The 23,866-nt window shown below is 36.1% G+C and overlaps 2 protein-coding genes across 2 annotated transcripts; one reads left to right on the plus strand and one right to left on the minus strand.

Annotated features, from left to right (window-relative positions):
* The first annotated feature begins 2,749 nt into the window (after positions 1-2,749).
* cfap100 (cilia and flagella associated protein 100) lies at positions 2,750-13,349 on the plus strand. The gene is made up of 14 exons (XM_051896588.1): positions 2,750-2,900; positions 3,800-3,888; positions 4,517-4,688; positions 4,796-4,863; positions 5,043-5,206; positions 5,421-5,501; positions 5,590-5,795; positions 6,000-6,096; positions 6,177-6,210; positions 9,135-9,289; positions 9,385-9,520; positions 11,892-12,094; positions 12,369-12,462; positions 12,949-13,349. Exons 1-14 carry the CDS (start codon positions 2,873-2,875, stop codon positions 13,060-13,062), a joined length of 1,641 nt encoding a protein of 546 aa, XP_051752548.1. The 5' UTR covers positions 2,750-2,872; the 3' UTR covers positions 13,063-13,349.
* On the minus strand, positions 13,278-23,471 carry si:dkey-156n14.3 (zinc finger protein ZXDC). Its single transcript, XM_051896587.1, has 9 exons — positions 21,565-23,471; positions 21,301-21,453; positions 21,148-21,226; positions 19,396-19,526; positions 18,993-19,163; positions 16,911-17,788; positions 16,494-16,748; positions 16,319-16,420; positions 13,278-13,981 (listed from the first exon to the last, which is right to left on the minus strand). Exons 1-9 carry the CDS (start codon positions 23,459-23,461, stop codon positions 13,895-13,897), a joined length of 3,753 nt encoding a protein of 1,250 aa, XP_051752547.1. The 5' UTR covers positions 23,462-23,471; the 3' UTR covers positions 13,278-13,894.
* Between the last annotated feature and the right edge of the window lie 395 nt (positions 23,472-23,866).

Here is a 23,866-nt window from a genome sequence, read left to right on the forward strand (position 1 = left end):
AGTCAAATATTGCATAATATGTCCACTGAAGTGCAAAATCCTCAAATTTCCTAGAAGTTAGTTTTAATATTTTTTGCATTCAATATTTCTGCAATATTGCAATTTAGGTAACTTTCTTTTCAGAAAATAGGCTTGTCTAAAAATTATGCATAAGCTATTATAAAGGCTTAATTGCAAAATAAAATATATTTGATGAATTCATTTCATTCCAAATGTAATTATACATTTAAATACTGAGTAATAATTATTAACTACATGCACTTGCTATAGAGTTAAGGTTAGAATTAGGGTGTTGTTTAGGTTTACTTGCATGCAATTTTGCACAATTTATAGTAATTTACTATAGTAACTACATGTAACGTGTAACAAGGACACTGTAAAAAAAAAAAAAAAAAGTGTTACTTTTTGTGAGTACATTTTTGAATGAAACACCCAAAGGATCCACAGCCTATTTTGCTCATAAATATCTAGGGTGCCAATATTGGTGAAGTATACTATATTTGTGAAGTATACATTGCATTTGCACTGCATCAGTGTGCAGATGATGCAGTGACACAATGGACACTTTAGATTATTTGAGCGATCTTGCATAAGAAGTTATATGAGTTTATAAATTTATTACAGTATATATGAGTCCACTGCCAAGGAATAAACCTGTTTAATACCATCCTAAATGCTAGATCTGCTGATTTAGAGGTGTGTCTGCAAAAAGTAGTGCATTTATCTCCAGTATGGTGTAGGATTGGTTTCAATACAAGGTCAATAAAGCCAGTATATGCCAATATACGCGTGATTACTGTTTTAAAATGCACAAATGCATTTTAAAAATGTGAGTATATGTACAATTTTGTTAGCCACAGCCTAGCCACAATATAAGTGAGTAAACTACATTTGAAATAAATTATATATAGTAATAACAATTGATTTAAGCACTGAAGCCACAAGAACTTCTAGCATAATCAACAGATTTTGAAACACATATGAATAAATGTCTCTGCCTTCAGCTCACCCAGCATTCTTGACCTCTCATAACTGATAGCAGAGCCTTTACTTACAAACTTCAGATACTTCACATTCTGCATCACACTTATTGAAGTGTACTGTAGTGGTACTATAGTGGATTTTTAGTATCAGATAATAATACAATGGCACTTAAGGTATTAAAAAATATACTTATTTACATACCATATAAACAAATAAACCATAGTTCAAACCATGTCATGTTACTGTGTCTAAAAGCCATAGTATTAATATTATACCATTTCAAAAAGCACAATATGTATAAATACTAAAAATGCCAGCAGCACTTTTGCTAGTATAACACTTAACATACACTAAAACTAAAATGAAGATTTTATTTTTATTGAAATACTTGCTGTTTTGTACAAAAGCAATGTATTTACATACCATATAACAAAATAAACCATAGTTCAAAGAATCCATGTCATGTTACCGTGTCCAAAACTAAAATGTAGATTTTACTTTTATTGAAATACCTGCTGTTTTTATACTGTTTTATACAAAAGCAATATACAAACAGCAATGACAAACAGTACAGCCCTATTCAGAATACTATTCAAATCCTATTTATTGCTATAATGCATATTTTACATAAAAATTTCAAATGTTTTAAGATTATATTGTGAAAATAGAAAAGTGTGTTCCTTTTGGTCCTAGTTTAATCCAGTTCCCACTGGACCTCAGTCAGCCTAGAATCATTATCAAACTAGAGTTAATGATTGACATTTGAATTGTCTATTGACCCTTATTTCAGAGAAGTGAATGAATCAGCAAGAACTCAAGTAAAATTTCCTAATCCACAAACTTTTTAATTTTGAAACCTCTTTTAAGTGAGGTAAAAATGAGGCTAAAATATATGTACTACTATATTAGACTATTGATCTGTAAAGCTATTAATCAAATAACCATCAGCAGAATGCAGCAAATCTGTTAAGCTGATCTGTTATTTGTGATCTATTTTAGTAATGGTTCTGCATATGGATCATATCACAAACCCAGCAGTGGAATCATTAAAACTAAATATGTGCTGAGTTTAATAGAAGAAAAAAAATATTGCTTTGAACTAGTTCAAAACTGAGCATCAACCAAAACTGTAACATAAAGGCTACTCTTATGTTGTTGTTTTTTCTTACCCTGGTTGGCTATAGATGTCCTGTTAAATTATCCTAAACCCATTCTTTAGCCTTCCCAATTTTTCTTTTCAGGTACCCCTACAATATGCAATCCTTAAGATGGGGAGAATGAGAATGCTTGTAAAAACTCAAAAACAGCAACTTGGTTTTAGAATAAAATGTGTTTTGTTATGTTTTTTAATTAAAATGCTTAAAATGAGTTATTAGTATAAAAATAATTTATAAAATAAATGCACATAGCTACAAAGTTTAAACTGATGAACATGTAGAAATGTGTCAAATCTATTAGCCTACATTATTCTTCTATTTGAGATAAGTGTGAGGAAATGATACCACAACAAATAAAATCCTGGTAAAATGGTGGCTATATTCTGAAGGATTTTAAATGGCTGGTATGGTATATGTGTTCTAAAATTTCATATAGAGAAGAATATAGCCTATATATAAAACTTGAAGCGTTTTATATGAATCTCCTAAGTAGAATCAACTGGAGGCGCGCTTACCACAGGTTATGAAGAATTCATCTTGTGAAATACCGCCACCTACTTTTCGTGGAAAGAATGTGCCCAATATAAAGTTGTCAGGGCAACCAAAAACGCAACAAGGGAAAGGTCTCCTCGAACTGGGTCCGAACGGGTTTACTCTCTCTCTGATCCATTTGCAGGTTTAGAGAGCGCTGATTTTGATTGATGTAATTAGCTATTTACCATTGGAGCAGCATGTCCTCACCTGCATCATCAGCACACAGTAAGACATATGGATTTATACATGGGTGATTCATTTATGAGCAAGCAGTAAGAAAGAAAACAATATAAATGATTGCTGTATGTCACGTGATTTTCTCTATATCTGTAACATAATTCTAATTTGATGGAACTACATCTGCATATCTTATATTAGGCCATATATTCGGTTAAGATGGATGCGTGTAAGCTGTTGAATGTGTGTGTGTGGTCCTGGACCAAATGTCCCCACATTTATAGTAAATGTAAAAATGCAGTTTTCTGTGATGGTTTAAGCTGTCTTAAAGGGATAGTTCACCCAAAAATGGAAATTCTGTCATATACTCACCCTGCTCAAGTTGTTCCAAACCTGTATGAGTTTTTTTTATTCTGCTGAACACAAAAGAAGATATTTTGAAGAATATGGGTAACCAAACAGTTAATGGGCCCCATTGACTTCCATAGAATGGGAAAAAATAAATAAATAAATACTGTAGTCAATAGGGCCCATCAACTGTTTGGTTACTGACATTCTTCAAAATATCTTTTTTTTTTTAATTCAGCAGAGGAAAAACAAAAATTGATACAGGTTTGGAACAACTTGAGGGTGAGTAAATGACAGAATTTTCATTTTTGGGTGAACTATGCCTTTTAGTGCACCTAATAAGTTGGGCATTATTACAACATGTCATGTAGGCTATTCATGTCAGAAAATTAATACAAAAACTAACGCTACGACTTAATTTGGCCATTTAGGCCTACTCTGAATTTGTAAATATGGTTTCTAACTCTATATAAAGGCCGCAATATAGGTACTCTATAGGTCTATGGCCTATGAGATTTTATTTGCTTTGTATAAAATCCATTATGTCAATGAAATGTCCTTGTGAGTACAGTATGTGTGTGTATATTTGTTTGATTTAGAAAGCAGCGATGATGCGAATCCTTTCAAAATCCCTGAACACAAGGATCTTTTCCAAATGAGGAACAAAGAAAAAACTCGAGAGAGGCTGGTTTGTATAATTTAATACATTGAATTTTAGCTGATACCCTTTAAAGAACAAAGCCAGCACCAAAAAGACATCAGGGTTGTAACTTCCGAACCCAGCTAACAAAATATATTGTATGAAAGTTTCGCTAATGTTCCCGTTCTGTTATGAAAACGTTTTCTGAATGTTCTCTTTTTTAAAAATGTTTTTAGTTATACAAACATTAAGGGAACATTGCATTTTATAATTTTGCAAACATTTTAGGAACGTTACTTTTGAATGTTCTCTGAACATTCTGAAACAAGTAGTAGCCTTACATTAAAATCAAACAAAAACAAAATGCTACACATAAAAAAGTTCCATGAACAATGTATTATAAATGTTTTTATGCTACTGTTTTGAGAACCTTAAAGACCAGATAACTTTTAACAAATATTCTATTAACGTTACTGGAAGAATTTTATCATCAACTTTGAGAAGACCTTGCCAGAATGTTAATCAAGTTTATGAGAATGTTCCCGTGGGGGGAAAAAAAGTTTTGAGATGGATGGAAAATAGTTTTAAGACATGAGATACAAAGCATGAGATTCAAGCATTTGCTTGAAGTCTGAAGGTGTGCTAGAAGTTGAAACTGTGCACTCTGTCATGGCAGGAGCATCAAAGTAAGTTGGCTCTACCTGTCCATGAGAAGATGACATTTGCAGGCAGAACAAGGGTAAAACAAGCCAGACTGAGGAAGGAACTGAAAGAAGGGGAGAGTACATCAGTCACATACACTCATGGACAGCTCCAAATTACACCCGCATGGAGGGTATCTATAAAAGGTGAGCCAGACCATACCCCACATACCGTCTGCATCAAACATATAAACCCACAGCAAGTAACATTACATTTTAGCCTAAAAGTACTGTTGTTATTCTCATTTTCTTAGACCCTAATACTGATAAAGGAAGCATGAATGAATATATCACTAAGAGACGTGAGCTGTTCTTACTTGAGGTAAGATGGTATTTTGTTTTTCTAGTTCTCAGCCACTAGCCAGGTAGACATTTGCTCAGTGTCTTAGTTTTATTCACTGTGTTTTTGACTGGCCTTTCTTTACTTAACCTCTGTGCTTGGTTCTGTGTTCTTCTGTGTCTGATTGTTTTTGTATACATGTTCTCTATTACTTTTTTTAGTATTCTCTGGCAGTAAAGAGAGAAGAGATTCAGCTACTAGAGCAAATGGCTGCAGAAGAAGAGGGAAAATTAACAAGAGCTGAGAAGCTCTTGGAAGACGATGCCATCTTGTTTGAAGAATTTCTGAAGGAAAATGACAAGAATTCTGTTGAGGCTATCAAAATGTACCAGTCATACTAATTTGTACTTAGTATTAGTATTAGAAGTAGGGTCATTACAGTCCTGTTGATATCTTGAAGTGTAATGCTTGAAGTAAGAAACTCAATGTTTAAAAGATTGGCATAAATAGCAAATGGTTTCTTTTTTACATGGGCATGCATTAACACAGAAGAATATGTGGTCTAAATCTTATGATTAAAACCATGAAATATTGTTCAGTGCTGAGCAGGAGACCAAGATGAAGCTGGAGAAAGTAGCTGAGATCAAGAAGATTACTTCCAAAATGGTGGCAATCAAGAGGTATAAACAAATTGTACGGTTAGATGCTTTCCATAATTCTTTTATCTGGTTTGTTTATCTTTTTTCTCTGCTTACCCTTTTATTTTAGTGACATCTCTAAGTATGAGGACATCCTGAAGGAGTATAAAAAGTATAAAGAGTTTCTGCTGATGCTGTCACCCCCAGAGTGGCAAGAGAAACAGAGATCCAAGAGCAGGCGCTCTACTGACTCCACCAATACTGAGAGTGATGGAAAGCAGACAGAGAAAATCAAGAAGAACAGAGAGAGAAAGACAGTCCCTCCAGACAGCAAGCGTATGTTGGCAATTTTACAAGCTTTCAAACTGACATTTGTTTAAAAGCAGAGTGCAGAGTATAAAATTCATAAACACGGTTTTAAATATGACATTCTGTCATATGCTATGCGTTTTTAACAAATGTGTTTCTGTAAAATTGCATAGCAAATGTATGTATTTATTCTTTGTTTTCTGTAAAACAAATGTACTCGAACACATATAGGTGAAGAAAGACGAGTGGCTCATGGTTTTTCATCCTCTCGGGGGGCCAGGGCTTCATCTAGACAAAGTGTGAAGTCCGGCCATCAGAGCAGAAAAATGTATGTACAAACCATAATATTGAGTACATAGCTTTGCGTGTTTACATGACTCATTAATAATGCTTTGCTTTCAATTCAAGATCTGCACCTGGGACTGACAGTTCGGATTGTGAGGTTAATATCCACTAACATTCTTTTCAATTGTGCAGTCTAAGTAACAAATGTAACAAAATCGCAACAAATTTACATTTTACGCCTAAACCTAACCTGAAAATTAAGGTGTCAGGTTTTGGCTGGATAGCATGGTTCTGCCTCTGCCAGTAGATGCTGTAAAAACACCATGTGGCAGCAAAATGCAACTTTCTCCATTGATGGCCATTCAGGCAACATATGTAGGCTGTATATGTTGTTATTTGCTAATATTTCATTATAGTATAATAGATGTTTGTTTTTTTTCAGTGCACGGTTTGCTTTCTTTTTTTAAGAGCTTATAAATGTGTGAAATGGACTTGTGAAAAGAATACTATAAGTCAATGATATAATGCATATTTTTATTTTTTCATATACGTTTATTAAGAAAATACATGGAATTGACATATACAATAACTTGAATATACCTCTTATATAAAGAGAATGTTTTTAATTTCTGTGATGAAGAAAGAAAGGCTCATCAAAAGAATGAAATTCTTGAAAAGAGAAACTTTATTAGAAGAAGATTATTAATAAGATTAAAGATAATTATTACATTATTAAAGATTATTATTATTATTATTATTATTATTATTGGCACCCTTGATAAATATGATCAAAGATGACTGTAAAACATAGATCTGCATTGTTTATCTTTTTGATCTTTAATTCATAAAATTAGCAAAAATCTAACTTTTCATTGAAGGAAAAGAATTGAAAGTGGGGGGGAAATCACATTATGAAATAAATGTTTTTCTCCAAAACACGTTGGCCACAATTATTGGCACCCTTCTATTCAATACTTTTTGCAACCTCCTTTTGCCAAGATAACAGCTCTGAGTCTTCACCTATAATGCCTGCTGAGTTTGGAGAACACCTGACAAGAGATCAGAGACAATTCCTTCATGCAGAATCTCTACAGATCCTTCAGATTCCCAGCTCCATGTTGGTGCTTCTTCCCTTCAATGCACTCCACTCATTTTCTTTAGGGTTCAGGTCAGGGGACTGGGACGACCATGGCAGAAGCTTCATTTTGTGCTCAGTGACACATTTTTGTGTTGATTTTGATGTTTGTTTTGGATCATTGTCCTGATGGAAGATCCAACCACGGCCCATTATTGGATTTCTAGCAGAAGCGGTCAGGTTTTGATTTTTTTATCTGTTGGTATTTGATAGAATCCATGATACCATGTATCTGAACAAGATGTCCAGGACCTCCAGGAGAAAAATAGGCCCACAACATTAAAGATCCAGCAGTATATTTAACTGTGGGCATGGGGTACTTTTTATCCATGTGTGCACCAAACCCATCTGGTGGGTTTGCTGCCAGAAAGCTCTTTTTTTAGTTTCATCTGACCATAGAAGCTGGTCCCGTTTGAAGATCCAGTCTTGTCTGACAACTGCATATGCTGGAGATTGTTTCTGGATGAGAGCAGAGGATTTTTCTTGAAACCTTCCCGAACAACTTCCGGGGATGTAGGTGCTGTTTGATCTTTTTTTTAGGCTTTCTGAGACTCAAGACTCAACTAATCTCTACAATTCTCCAGCTGTGATCCTTGGAGAGTCTTTGGCCACTCAAACTTTCCTCCTCATTGTGCGTTAGGACGATTTAGACACATGTCCTCTTCCAGACAGATTTGTAACATCTTTAGTTGATTGAAACTTCTTAATTATTGCCCTGATAGTGGAAATGGGGATTTTCAATGCTTTAGCTATTTTCTTACAGCCACTTTCTATTTTGTGAAGTTTAACAATCTTTTGCTGCACATCAGAACTATATTCTTTGGTTTTACTCATTGTGATGAATGATTAAGGGAATTTGGCCTTTGTGTTTCCTCTTGTTTATACTCCTGGAATAGGAAGTCATGGCTGGACAATTTCATGTTCATGATCACCCTGGTGTGCTAAAAAAATGTAAATATAAATGGGAATATACTTCAGAGATATTTTACTCATAAAAAATTCTAGGGGTGTCAATAATTGTGGCCAACGTGTTTGGAGAAAAACATTTATTTCATAATGTGATCCCCCCCCCCCCCCCCCCCCCCCCCCCCCCCCACACACACTTTCAATTCTTTTCCTTCAATGAAAAGTTAGATTTTTGCCAATTTTATGAATTTAAGATCAAAATGCATAAACAATGCAGATTTATTTTTATAGTCATCTTTGATCACATTTACCAAGGGTGCCAATAATTCTGACCACAACTGTAAGTAGTTTCTGCTTGTTTCACTGCTTATTGATATTTGGAAAAAAAAAAAAAAAAAGTCATGTGGTGTGACCAAGATTCAGAATCATACAAAAAAAAAAAAACATTAAATGATATCACAGACTTGAGTGTAAAATGTCAGATGGCAAGGCAAGGTTAGTTCAGGCTGTAAAATGTCATGTGTGACTCTCAAAAAAATTTAATGATATTTATGAATTAATAATTCAAGATGTTGGTGAAAAAATATTTTTACCTTAAATATATAAAACATTAATTAAAATTACCACAGTAAATTTTTAGAGTCATTACATTTTTTTTAATGTTATCTCCTCCTAAATTTCCTCTTTTCTCACAAAGAGTGCATTTCTAAAAACTTTTTTTGTTTGTTTTATCGTCAAAACTCATATGTCATTGAGCAATATATTTACCCTGGCTACTAACATTGACATCACCTCTGAGGTTACTACCACCGCTAGAAAAGGGATTTGGGCTGTGTGTATTTTTGTGGTGCCATCAACCTTTCAACGTTGTCCGGAGTGATTAGTCACATGGCATTTACAGTTCTGGTGATTGGCTCAAAACAGTAAGAAAAGATGGCAGATTTTAAATCACGTTCTTCTGGGGGGTCTCCTGTACCATTCAACCAACTGCCAATGAGATGAATGGGAATGCTAACAGATTCCTCCTTTACCTCCATTAGGAGGACGTAGAAATCTTCTTCAAAGATCCTCAGGATCTGTTAAACCTGATGACTGAGCTGGAAGAGCAGAACCTTTCTCTCATCCAGAACACTAGAGAGACAGAAGAGGCTTTGGAGGAGTTCAGACAGAATGCTGAACTGACTCGCAAAAATATGTGTGTATCTGCATGCCTTAGAATTGCACCAATATGATATTTTTTATTGATTTATTCCAGTAGATAAATGTTTATATTTGTTTGTGTATTTGCAGGGAGCTTGAGTCAAAGCAACTAAAAGAGCAGACTGATATCATGGCTGACACCATTCAAAAAGAGAGAGAGAGAACAGCAGATTTGGAACTGAAAGCCAAACACTTCAGCTTTGGACAGTACAAACCAGAGGACCAGGTAAGAAAAAATAAACTTTGGGGGTTTCATATTTGTCTTCTGTTGTGCTACATTGTCATTTTTTTTGTAAGCTTTCTTGACAGACTGCCCGTTGATTAAAACAATTAATCATGTTGTCTGGGCTGATATGATGTACAGTATCTTGAATTTTGAATTCTTAATTTCATATGAATATACTGTATATTTTCAATTCCAAATGTAGTGCATCCTGTTCCTGAATAATAAATAATAAATAAATGAACATAAAATATATTTTTGCCAGTCTGCCAGTCTTCTCATTAACAGTGTAATTTACTCACTGACATTCCTTTTTTAGCTTCACCAGCGGACAATACAGTAAAATAATCAACTAACTACGACCAATTATCTAGCCCTCTAAACATGAAAAATAAAAAAAACATCTTACCTTTAGCCTAGTCAGTAGAGCTGCATTCTTCATGGTTTTGGAAGTTAGAGTGTCAAATGTCAGTCAAAATGTGACTTTGTGAAACAGACCATCTTTAAATAAATGTTGCTGTAGTAGTCTAATATTAATGCTACAAAGCCTATACATTTGGCAATTGTGATTTTTTTAAAATAATCTATTCTATTTCATCATTAAAATCTATTTTCACAATCATCTTGACTAAGTAAGCAGGGTAGTCCGTGATGACATTCGCAGTCAAAAATGACCGCAAATGAATGGAAAGCAAATTTCATCTAGTGTTTAACGTTTAAGTCCACTGAAGGCGAGATGAAGCAGGACCCATGTGCAGTTTATTTAAAGATCAACAAAGTGACAAAAGCCTAATCCAAAACAAGCTTGACTTGATATTAATGTGACAAAAGACAACTTGGCATGAACATAAACACACTCCCCAACAGTAGATTACAACATCAAAACTAGATGTTTTGATAGCCCTCATGGTAACATTTACATATACAAAGACTAATGACTTAACAAGATGCACCTGAAAACAATGAACAATGAACCAATGAGAACGTGACACAGACAAGGGAACCAATCCGAACATGATACATGAGACTAGGGAAGCACAAGACCATAGACTGCACAAGACATGATCACATAAGGGCAAGAAAGTCACATGACAAGAAACCAGGAACAAAACATCAAAATAAAACACATGAAAACATAAACGTGAACCAAAACTCAAAACCAAATGTAACATAGTGAAAAAATTTGGTACTGCGCCCAAACAAAATCTTACTGAAAGCTAATTTTTTGAGATATCAACCTCAAATTTAGAACACAGCTTGTATAGATTTATGGCTTTGCTTTTCTCACAGTTTTAGAGTAAAACATGTTTTGGAAAATATATATTTCATATCAAATTAAAAAATTATATATTTTGCATTTTTCATAATAATAAAATAAAATGAAAACATCAAGAAACAACCAATAAGCAAAACATAAGGAAAATTTCAGCCTGGGAAAAAGAAAAAGAAAACAGATTGTCCAAGGTAGTGAAACACTTGAACAAAACCATAACAGTGACAAGACCATGAACACAGGGAACTCAGGGACAGCCTCCATGGCCGTGACAGAAATGGCAGGGATGGACTTGGGGAGGACCTCCCCGGCACTGGCAGAGAGTTCGGATACCGCCACCTCAGTGTCTGACAGAAGTGTGCATGGCCCACACACACAACAGACTTGGGACCATTGACCTAGGGAATGCTGGATCCACCAGACTTGGGACCACCAATACTGGGTGGTCTAGGCTAGGGAGTGCAGAGGCGGGAATGGACTCAGAGAATAGTCCCGGACTGAAGCAGACTCAGGGAGGTTGGGATCCATCTCCCCTACTGTACAGGGGGAACCACTCAATTGTCCAATTCGATTAAAGGTAATGAGGGCACTGTCAGGATAACAAACTTGATGAACCAGATCCAAAAACTAACTATGGTCCATGAGGGAACCATAGATTCAAACTAAAGTTGTAATCAATTGAGAGCAAGATTTTACTTAAAGAATGTGCACAATTCCAGTGGCAACAGTCAGCAAGACTGTTGATTTCAGATGATTTCACAGGGGTAAACTAACTAAAAAACATAAACATTAGCAACTATAGGCATTCAAGATGTCATGTAGGAAGGTTCTGGAAAATTCTAAAATATGCCATACATCCAAATACGAGACAATATCACTTTAGTCGTGCTGTTCATCTTGAGTCTTGAGTCAAAGACATTAAAGATATTAAAGAAATGCCTAGAATGCTTTTCTTCTAAATTCTGATAAGACACAAGTACTACTTATTGCTTCTAGAAACAAGCTGCTTCGTTACAGTGCATTGATAAATCATTGGACAGTGACTTGTTTAAAAACATATCTAGTGACCTAAGAATAAGAGTATTTGTACCTTACCCTCAGGACAAGATTCTTGACACACTGAGCTCTAAGGTGGAAGAGGTCTATCACTGCTGTGTGGGGGAAACTGAGGCGAACCTGACCATTTTGCAGATGCTGACAGCCATTGAGGAAAAATTGGGGCAGCTTCTGGAAAATGCTGAAATGATTCCAAAAGACCAAATGAGTATAGCTGAACGCGCCAAAGAGAAAGAGAGGAGAATGAGGTGACCACATCTAGACCATAAAAAATGTTTTTGTTAAGTTGTATTATGTCAGTACTATTTCAGTTTTTGTACTTTAAAATTCCATGTTTAATTCAATGTTACTTGCCGTTTCTAATAGTGAAAATTACTAGCAATTTCTGAGTGAGAATTGCTTCTGCACCATGTTTTTTTGTCAGTGTACATTAAATATTATACATTAAACAGCATACATTAAACCAGCAACAAATCTAACATCTAGTATCTAGTTTGTTTCTAAACTTCTTTTACTGTTTAGACTGCGTGATGAGAAGATACATTTGCAGATTAAACAACAGGAGGAAAGACAGAAAAAAGCCTTGGAAAGATCGCAGACTGAGATTAAGAAAACGGTAAGAAAAAGACAAGAAACTAAAGTTTTAATGTAAAAAAAGTCTAATTTACCTTTTGGCTTTAGTAATAAAATATATCACAATTGTTTGTCATTATTAAAGGGGTCATATTTATTTTCCCACAATTTTGCGACCATTTATCACCCTCTCTCCAGTAAAAAAAGCTGTTTTTTAAAATCACTCCAGCTGCAGGTTTACAGTCATGTACAAATATGTAACTTATTCAATCCCTCTTTAATATTATCTATCCAACCTTCTTTCTGATCAACTAATTGACATCACTGACATGTAACTTGTGTGATGTCACAAAGTCAGTATAAGCAATGCAGAATGAGTGATTTTGTATAGCTGTCACAATTTCTACACACTGTTTTTATATACATCAGGCTCTTATCCCAAATGATCTTTTATCTCATGATATGACCTCTTTAAATAACTGACATTGCTTTTCAAACAAGTGAGAACATGCTTTCTGTATTCTTTTAGTCTGTTAAGAAGCTGATGCCACGCTCACAGCCTCCTGTCCGCAAACGTCAGACAAACAAAAGCACTGAAACTACGGACCGGGAAAATGAAGAGTTCCTGTATTTCTTTAGTTAAATCACAAGTATGCTGATAGTTGTATATACATGTGATTTAAAATTTTAACGACTAACTGTAGATAGTAGATAGCATCAAGTATATAGATCTTTCCTTGTATTTGCAAGGTTTAAATTTTGAACGGACATGAATATGAATGTATGAATCATGAACGTGCTTTTGAGAACCAAGAATATGAAACTGACAAATATTTGCTGATATAAACTAGTCAAAAGTTTGATTTAAATGTAAAATTTTATTCACCTGTTTTGAAGTAAACCAAAGCTAATAAATACATTTCAACTGCATCATTTTATAAAAAGTAGAATTTTTTTTTTTTTTTTTATAACAAACATGGAACATAACTACATCTGAACTTTACAAAGCCATACAAAAATAGGCATAAAAACAACTTTGTTCCATAATGGTCAACCAGGCAAATAAGTTAAGGACAAATTATACGGACTAGATTAATGACATAAACAGTTAAAGTTTTCATAGACCAATAGTATTTATTCTGATTGAGACAGATCAATGATTACGTTCACTGCCATGTGTCTTTTGTGTGCTCACAAGTCACCAGATCTAAAGACTAAATCAAGCATTTATCAAACAAGTTACATGATGAAAATTAAACTAAATGTGCTTTGTTTTTGGTCAAATTAGCTTTTTGTATGGAACACAGTACTAATCTGATAGCCTGTTTTAAACATGAATGCAGGGATTTGCTTATAAACTACACAATGATAAAACCAGTGGAGGCACTGAGAAAAAGTACAAGATCATCTGAGAAAGAGAGAGAATGAAAGAATGTGGTCATATGGTCCTTGAGTAGCACTTCCTGTTTGTACTATCACTCCAAATCTTGTAGGTTGATGGTGCTACCAGTGAATTGGGAGTTATCAGATCCATTTTCATCTTCGGCCATGACTGTGGGTTCCTACAAATGAGAATATTTAGATTAGTTCGTATGATGCTTGTGTAACAAAGTAACAATTTCCAAATTGAAATACACAACAGGATAATTTTATGGCACACAATCATGTAATGGATTGTAATCCATTTTTTTCCCTATCTGAACTGATCCTATATAAACCCACAAGACTAATTTTAAAAGGATATACTAAAAATAAATAAATATATTTTGAGAAGGTCAATGACCCTGATCTTGGAGCTCACACTGCCAGTGACTCTCAATGATATGATCTCATTCATTTTCAATAGCTATGTTTCCATCTAGGCATGGGCCGAGTTGAGATTTTGACGGTAAGATAACCTTAAGCAAAAATATCATGGTTTCACGGCATCACAGTATTGCTATTACGGCTCTAAAATGTCTAGGTAAAAAAAACAACTTTCTTTTTTCCTTTGAACACAATACATTTATTTCTAAGCAACATAGAATATTTGGAAAAGTAGTAAACATGTATTTCAGATTAAATAATTAAAATAAATAATTAAATTCTTCTTAATTAAATTAAAATTATATAAAATAAAATAAATGCAGTCATTTAAGTGAGCCTAAACCTGCAGCTCAAAAATAATTAGAACAGAAATTGAATTATTTTCTGTAAAAAAAAAAAAAGTTGCAGACACTTAAGTGAGTTAAGCATGTGATCAGCTAAAGAAGATATTAATAGTAATAATAAAAATATTCAAAATTATTAGAGTTATTATATGATATAATCATTTGTTTTTTTTATATTACAGAACAACAAAGATTACAATACTAATATTCATGATGTCCTTATTTCTTGCTTTTAAACGTTAAATCATTTAGCTTTTATTTTGACGGAAAACCACAGGGAGATCCAGGAAGATGTTTTTCTTTGAAAACAGATCTATAAACTACACCCTCAGTACAGATGTTTGGTCCACGTTACGTTCCTAAATGCAAATGATAAGCGACTCAAACACACAGCACTTGCAGAGCAGCATTTACTGTGAATCGAAGCTGAAAGCTGTTTCACTCCATACAGCGCGTCAGACTATATATTTCTATAATTACATCACAACCATTGCGATTTAATGATCGCACTAAGACAACACATTCTCACATCCATGGATTGTCAAAATTCATAAAATGTTACCGGGCAATGGTTGAATAAGTGTTTTAGCACTGATTTTTACTCGCATTTGGCGCTTTGAATCCTGGCGATCATGCCAAGTGTCCCGCAAATGGTGCTCCGAGCTCACGCAGCTCTGTCAGAAGCAATCCGTGCATGAAATAAAGATATTAGAAAATGTAACATTTTGCAGTTTATTAAGTAATTGTTAAGGCCATTTTGCAATTTCAATCATCAGACAGTACCAACCACCTCACTTCATCTTTTTCGATAGGGGAAAAAGTTTCAGGGGTTCACCTCCTTCTGCCATCCTACACACACACACACATACACAAAGGTGACTGACTGACTGCTCGCACCAACGGAAGGGGAGGGGTCGTGTTACTCACCATGCTGCACACAGCCTGAAGGATTCCTGCACTTTGCGTCTTTGACGCGACAAAAAAAAAAAAGCTCATACCACAGGATTGGTATCACAGAAAAATTTTGTGGTTTTGAAACCGTGACGTTTTCAAACCGTGGTATACCTTGAAACCGGTAACCGGCCCATGCCTATTTCCATCCATCAGACTTAATTGAGCACACAAGTTTTTTTTTGTGTGCATTTTTAGAATATGTGTGCATCTTCATGTTTCCATCCAGCGTTTTTATGCAATATCGAGAGCCAGTGATTTAAGCAACATGCAAGGAGCATGTGGTGGTTTTTTTTTTTTCTTTCGTTGAACGCCATTCCAGCTTCTGTGGCTGTGTTCATGGTGAGAGCCAGGTTTAGTTATTCAAAAATAAAACTAAAGATGTTTAAGATTAATTTTTTCTAAAAATCTCAAGACTAAATTTGGGTTTACTTGGTTAAAAACCTTTTCAAAAGTATCAACAGAATAAAACAAGTTTCATGTGGTGTTTCTTGTTCATCTTTGATATGCATTTCATGCACCACTGCCATATAAAAACAAAATTTACCCTCCATAAGGTTTATTTTTAGCAGCAAGGAAACACCAACGTCATCAACATAGAACGACAGCCGCTAATGTCATTCATAAACTATAGCAGGCAATGAGCAGGCAAAGTCCCACTTTGCTTCCTGTTCATTTGAAAGTCTTGTTTGAAAGACAAATAATGTTGGGAAAAAAAAAAAAAAAAAAACCACTATACACTACAAATAAAATAGAGAAAACAATGCAATGAATATGAGGCTTAGTAGCTGTATGAACCTGTAGGATGTTGACAGGCAGATCCACAGTGAGCTGAGAGTGTGAACACGAGGTCTGTGAACTCAACTGGAAAGCCAAGTCTCCATCAGCAGCAGGATCATCCTACAAAAACACACTCAAATCAATGTACTGAACTGAAGTGAGAATGCTTTCAAATTCTTTCCCACCATCTCACCTGCAGCAGCTGAATCTGTACAAACTGTGCGCCTGTCACCGGATCCCGGATTGGTAGCTCACCATTTCCTGTAGCAGCTCCTTCTCCAAAATGAGCACTTGAATTAGTCGACAGAGCAGAGCTGGTGCCTTTTGCTCCTTTTGTCTTTCTTTGGCCATTCTCTGAGGCACAAGTGGAAGGGCCTGGGCCTTTCTGTTTCCTCCTCTTGGCGAGCTGAATGGCCCTGTAGTCTGTGCGCGCTGATCCACTGCTCTCCTAATGGCAGAACAAAAGAACACTGTGCAGTCAGACATTTGGGTTAACTTTGTTTTAAAATGACTGAAAAAGAAACATTTAACCAAATAAAAGAATCTTAAATTCTATTTTATGGCAAACAATTTCACAAATTTCAAGATCAACATACTCTTTCCAACTAACCATAATGGGGCAGGGAGTGACCGAGGGCAATTCTGTTATTTTCTGCCCACTGTAGGATCCACTGTGGCTGGGGAACACAAACTGACACATCCCCTTACTGCCATCTGACTGAGCCATGATCTCCACTCTGCTTAACAAGGGCCCCACAGCTGTCTCACTGCCTGCCAGGTCAGCTTTGGCCTGAGGACAAAGTAACTCTGGTACAGGAGTTGCCGCAAGAGCCATGGAGGAGGAAAGAGGGGTGGTGAGAGAAGGAACAAGAGATGAACTGAGTGCTGGAGGAAGAGCTGATGTCAGTGAGGAAAGAGACTGAGTGAGCGATGAAGAGAGTGATGGTGTGAGAGTAGATGGTGATTCTACAGTCAAGGGATTGCAGGAAGTCAGAGGGTGGAGTTGTTCTGAAGATGCAGTACTTTGAATTGCCAGAGCAGTTAGTGTTCCCAGCTCTTCTGGGTTGACTGTTTGAACGTCATCCAAATGCAGTGTGGCATGGGGCAAAACCCCTCCACCACCTCCAGCGCCCAATCCCGTGTCTAATACATGTACGCCCATATCCTGCCCAGCTGCTAAAATGAGAGGATCCACAGTTTTTGCCCCGTTAAGGGCCGATCCAACTGATGCTGGATCTATTGTGAGGATTCCAGCATTGACCAGAGGCATGTCCATGGAGAAAGATCCTGCCCCAGAGCTGCTTTCACTCCCTACAGAGACAGCAGTGGCCCCAGGACATGCAGGAATGCTGGAGAAGAGAGAGGATAGGTCTAGACTGCTGAGTTCTGCTCCTGCAGGTCCTGAGGGGGCACTAACAGCCTGTGAAGTACTCGTCAGCTCACTGCTGGGGGTTAGAGTGGCCGTGTCATCCAACTGACTCAACACATCTGCAGGAAGAACGGAACATTATCAGCATGAGAGGACCAATAACAAGTAAATACATTTAACTGATGGTACACAGAGGTTATGGTTACCCAATCAATCAATTTAAACACATTCAGGATTTTAAAATTTCACTTTGATGAGCCTAAGAGGTCTATCCAGCCATAAACAATGATACTAAAACTTAATACCAAATATATCTCTGGCTAATTTTGGTTTCGGTAGTGCTGGGTGGTATTACTAAAAATCTGTATCGCTGAATTTAACTTGCTGGAGGTTTATATGGCTGAAATATCAATTATGTGTCAAATATCAAACTATTGATTGATTTTGCATGTTTATTTTACACTCCTGACAGAAATGAGAAAAATTAGTCACTGTAACAGTTATCATAAATAGTGGTAAAATATTAAAACTAGAGTCCTAAATCCTTCTAATGACATAAAAGTTTGTCAAGATTAGATAAGAATCCCACGGTAATAGTGTGAGATGAATGTAAACAACAGGGTTTCTGCAGTTTTTATGAGGAAAAAATAAGACTTTTTAAAAGATCTTTTTAAGACCAATTAAAACAATTTAAGGAATAAATTTAATTGGAAAAACAGTATGTCAATATGTTCTAATATATGATTATATATATATATATATATATATATATATATATATATACACACATATATAATATATGGTTATAATATGTATTATTAACTGCAAACTCTTCTTACTATTGGATATAACTTTATAAGTATCCCTTCTCTGTTCACTCCATATAGCACTCTTCATGGTTATTAATGTTATATACTTTGTTGGCCATTGAAAAGATCCAGCAATTGCTTCAGCTATGCACTGGTATCACAGTATTTGAAAAATACATACAGTTAGAGCTGCCAAGGAAAAATGACCAGAAAAGACTTTCAGTATGATAACCACTAACTTTTCTCCCTCCAACCCCAAGATATACTAATACATTATGTATATAATTTATTCTGCAATGTCCATTCTGCTAATTAATATACAATAAAAGTGGGCAGTAATTTTTACTTTGTTGTATGTAAACGAGCAGCATGAATGTCCTACTATTATGTTCCATCAAAAAATATATGTTTTCAAGGACAAGAGGGTAAGTGGTGCAAGAATTTTCATTTTTGTGTGAACTAAAAGTCTTGCTCCATAGTACACAGACCTGAAGTTGTGTGTGTGTCTGTGTACCTGGGCTGAGGTTGTGGTGTTTAAGCATGTGCGTCTTGAGGCTGCTGCGTGATGAGAAGTGTTTGGTGCAACCAGCAACAGGACAGCGACTCCTCAGACTGACTCCATCCTGCTTGTGCTTCTTAGAATGTATGTAGAGACTACTGCGAGCTGAAAACTTTGCATTACAACCTGCACATTTTAAAATAAATAATAACAATTACAAAATTCAATCTGAAATATTAGTATTAAAAGAAGAATGTCAGACATTTCACATAGTAAGTGATAGAGAACACACTGTACAATACAAATTCAACCTCTGCTGATTGACTAATGCTGAACTTTTAGAGGCCTGTAGCTGTTAAATTCACCATAAAATCCAAATTTTTACATTCTATAGTTCTTGTCCAGATAAGATGCTGACCTTCAACAGGGCATTCAAATGGCTTTGTACCCAGGTGTGTGATACTGTGGCCTTTCAGGTGCTCAGCCCGTGTAAAGGACTTCCCGCAGCCTTCCTCTGGACATGCAAAACGTCGGTCATCATCGTGCTTCCTAAAGATGAAGATCAACACCTAATGAATCACTCCAAATCTTGTGACACAGACTTTCAACAACATGTTGATGCTGCTTTTAAACAATATGTATTTAGAAATTATACAATTAAATTGGCTTGAAATAGTATGACTTCTGTCTTAAACCTGCATGAAGTCGACTGGAGTGGAGAGATCTATTTAGTGTTACAAGTTACTTAAATTGGATTTTGTATCCAAATTGTGGTGGACACTGGTGCATTAAAGGGTATATACGTTTTAGCATTTTAAAAGGATTTAATTGAGATTATTTCTAAGACAGTTTACTATTTATTAAAATTATAATACAGAGATATTAGGGATGGACCCAAATTTCAGTTATTTTCGGTTTCGGGCCAAAATGGTTTTGGAAGGCCGAAATCAGTAACTGAAACAAGACGTTTAATTTGTGCTTCTCCGATGGCAGGTTTTTACTGGGTTCAGCATCTATTTTGTGCACATAAAGTGGATAAGCTACAACAGTTAAACATGTCAGCTGTGTGGACACTAGCTATGGATTGACGATATTAATTTCTTGATTTTAATGATGTGATGCTTATGCTGGAAAGCCCTTTGGTCAACGGCAGTTGTTTTAAATGTGCTATAGAAATACAATTTGTATTCTATTGTACTGATATCGATTCTTAAATTTAAAATTGTTTAGTCTGTGCTGTTTTCTGTTGATGTGTGAACAAAACTTAACTAAACATTTGTAGCCTGCCTGCCATCCAATAACTGCAAAAAGCTTTGTTACTTTTAATATGAAGTTTCAACTTTAAAATTCTGTCAATTTATTATGGAATTCAAACAAATTTAATTTTGGAGCTCTTTAATATGGCATGACATCAATGGAGTACCTCTGTTCAAGCGGCAGCACAGATCAAGTGCACAGAACCGATAGTCTCATCTCCTCTTTACAAGTTACAGCATGAAATAAACATGGATGAACATCAGAAGGTGTGTTGAAAGATACATTACAACTTACTGAAATTAATCCTGTCTCAAGTAATCACTCAATCAGTGTTTCAACCAGGGAAAGACGTCAATAAAATGTCACAATGTTACATTTACCTCTAGAAAGCTATTCAATGTCCATAAATTCAGTTAAAGCTAGAAAAAAATAACCCTAAAGAGCACGTTGCAAAATATATGACCTGTATTACATATTCCTTATATTTTTATTTAACCTGTTAGTGATGCATGTATGCTTGAATAAATCTGTCATGATAACAATTACAGTTTATTGTTGTTTAAATGTTTACATTTCATCAACAAACTGGATAGAAACAATTGTTTTTAAAAAGTTCACATAAAAACTGCCTTGTGCACATTTAAATGTTTGTACAACTCAGTTTTAGCTATTTGAGTGTAATTAAATAAGTTTGATAAATTGATTATCAATTGATTATTTATTTTTGGTTTTCGGCCAAGTGCACCCTGAATTTCGATTTTGGCCCAGAATTTTCATTTTGGTGCATCCCTAAAAGATGTGCTCATTATAACAATATTATTATCAATTACAAGAAACTTGTAGAGCAATAGAATATACAGTATAATCGTGCATGCATGTATGGGTGTAAGAGGTTCGAAACTCTGCTTCTCACCGTTTGTGCCTCAGTAATTTGGACATGCTTGTGAAGGTCCAGCCACAGGAATCAGAATCACAAACAAAAGGTCTTTCACCTGGGGAAAAAATTAGTAGTGTTAGAACATAAAAGTGATATGACTTTATTCCAAGTATCTGTGCGTTTTTTCACCTGTGTGGCTGCGGAGGTGTATTTTGAGCCGGCAGGCCTTGTCATAACGCTTGTCACAACCAGGATAGGTGCATGTGAACTGAGCCATTTCTCTGAAGTGGGTTCTGTTGTGGGAGAACAGGGCGCTGAAAGTGATGAAGGTCTTCTCACATCCTGAGGAGGAAAAGAAACACCAAAATCAGGTCGGTATTAGTATCTGCTATATTGTCATTGCCTATTATCAACTTTGGCTGATACATTAGTTAAGATATCAATTCAACTCACCTGGAAACTCACACTTATGTGGTCTCTCAGGCTCAAAATGTGTTCTTTGATGATTAGTGAGTCTCGTGGCAGTGCGAAACCTCTCACTGCATACTTCACAGATAAATGCATTTTCCTGGTCATGTGCTCTAACATGAGCTTTTAGATTGTAGACTGTGGTAAAACGCCGACCACAGTTTTCCCATTCACATTTATAAGGCCGCACTTTGTCATGAGATTGCAAGTGCCGTTTCAGTTTGTATGACGTTGTGAAGGACCAATCGCAGCCCTCCACTGTGCACTTGAAGGGACGCTGGTCCTCTGTGTGTAGAACTAAGTGGATTTTGAGATTTTGCCGGGTATCAAAGGTGCTGGAACAGCCTGGTTGGGGACATCTATACTTTACTACTGAACCTTTCTTGGTCAATCCTGATACAGTTAATAGGTTTATTGGCTGTAGTTCTTCACAAGCAACTGATTTGCTTTTAGAATTTTGGCAAATATTACTCCCATCTTCTATAGCACAAATGGTTCCTTCCTCTTGCTTAATTGGCAGACAAGAGTCCAGAGTAACACCCATTTCTGATAGCAAACAGTCATCAGCTAGAGTCAATTCTGTGTCACTGCTGGCGAATCTGGCTTTAGGCTCATCTTGTACACTTGCGGTAACATTGCTGATTTTCCCGATGGACTTACTTCCACCGTCATAGTTGAGCAGGACAAGATCCTCATCGTCTTTCATTCCCAAATGTTCTTTTAAGCTTATCATTCCATCCTCCTTGTAAGCATAGCCCTCTGGCGGGGTGGCTAGGGTCAATATTCCATTTTCAATAGTCACAATGATACTCTGATTATTAATCATGATGGTCCCAGAGAATGTTTCATGCACAGGTATTGGAGTCCCATCAGGACCACAGTCCCCATTACTGCTGGACTCTTGGTTTGCATAATCCATGATATTCAATTCAGCCATCTCTGGTGCAACCCTGTTTTCTGGTACAAATACAGGGCTATTATTTTTCGTCACACACTGCATCAATTCTTCTGTTGAATGTTCAACTAAATTATTGCTGAGCATTTCTACAGTAGAGACCTTTGGCGTTTGACTGCTCCCAGCATAGTCTTCTGATAATATTGGGTCTCTATTCTCTGCCACAAGACAGAACTCGTGTCTAACATTTTGGTCTGCTCTCTCAGATCTGGTATTTAAACTACTGTGGCTTGACAAATGTCCCGATCTGGATGAAGTTCTGTTGAAGTTTTCATCTGAATCTACTGGGGAACGGAGAGTCTTTGACTTAGATGATGACGATTCATTCTCTTCCGCTTTGTATTGAAAGCTCATTTGTCGTTCCTTGCTGTCATCCTCTTTATGCACTATATTAAAAACCACATATAGTTCCTCTGGGCTCTTGCCTGAAGAGGTAGAGGTGTTGCTGAGAATTTTCTCTGTCGTGTGTCTTTGTTCACAGCTTTCTGAGTCCAGTAGGGGAAGCGCCATTTGCAGATCGTTATCCTCATGTTCATTGGCCCTCTCAAACTCGGAAGGCAGCAGCTCTAATTCATTAAACACCTTTTGCCTGGACGCATTCACGTCACCGAGCTCTGAAACTGCGGACGGTACATCATATGTCTTATGATGGCTGTTCTGAAGAGACAGAGCGCAGCCGCTGCCATTTTCCGCAACCTGAAGCGGCGACGACCTGGCCCGGTTGTTGTTGTCGTCACTTTCTATGTCCAGCGATCCCGAAAGATCCGAGATCGCATTTTCAGTCAGACGTGTTTTCGCATGAATTCCTGAAGCTGTTGTCTGCTGAGAGAATGTCGTGTGGAGCGGGACGCCATGTTGGTACTGAGTGTTTTTTGTGTCAGAAAGCCCCTGGATTTCCATCTTGGTGTCCCTGTAGCAGCAGCTCATGAAAGCTCCGCCCTTCACATATGAGTGCCTGATCCTGATAGGCTGGTATAGAAATTACGTCATACCAAACATTTTTTTTTTTTTTTTTTTTTTTTTTTTTTTACAAATTATAGGGTGAATTTATTGAAGAGTATATCAGTGCAAAACTGCATAAAGTGAATCAGGTGCTAAAACAATGTGTGTGTTAAGTTACATTAGGTGCAATTTATTGTTGAATTCAAATTTTTAAAAAAGGGACACACTCACTTGATGGAGCATTTACAAGGCATTTATGACGCAATAAGAGTTATTTAATATATTATATTACATTTTAATTCATCTTTGCCCTGGCCAACCATGTTTGATAAAGAAGCATTCTACTTAAACTATTAATCGAGAATAAATTGATATAAACTCTGTTTGTTG

The sequence above is a fragment of the Ctenopharyngodon idella genome, chromosome 6, assembly GCF_019924925.1.
Source record: "Ctenopharyngodon idella isolate HZGC_01 chromosome 6, HZGC01, whole genome shotgun sequence".
NCBI classification, from domain to species: domain Eukaryota; kingdom Metazoa; phylum Chordata; class Actinopteri; order Cypriniformes; family Xenocyprididae; genus Ctenopharyngodon; species Ctenopharyngodon idella.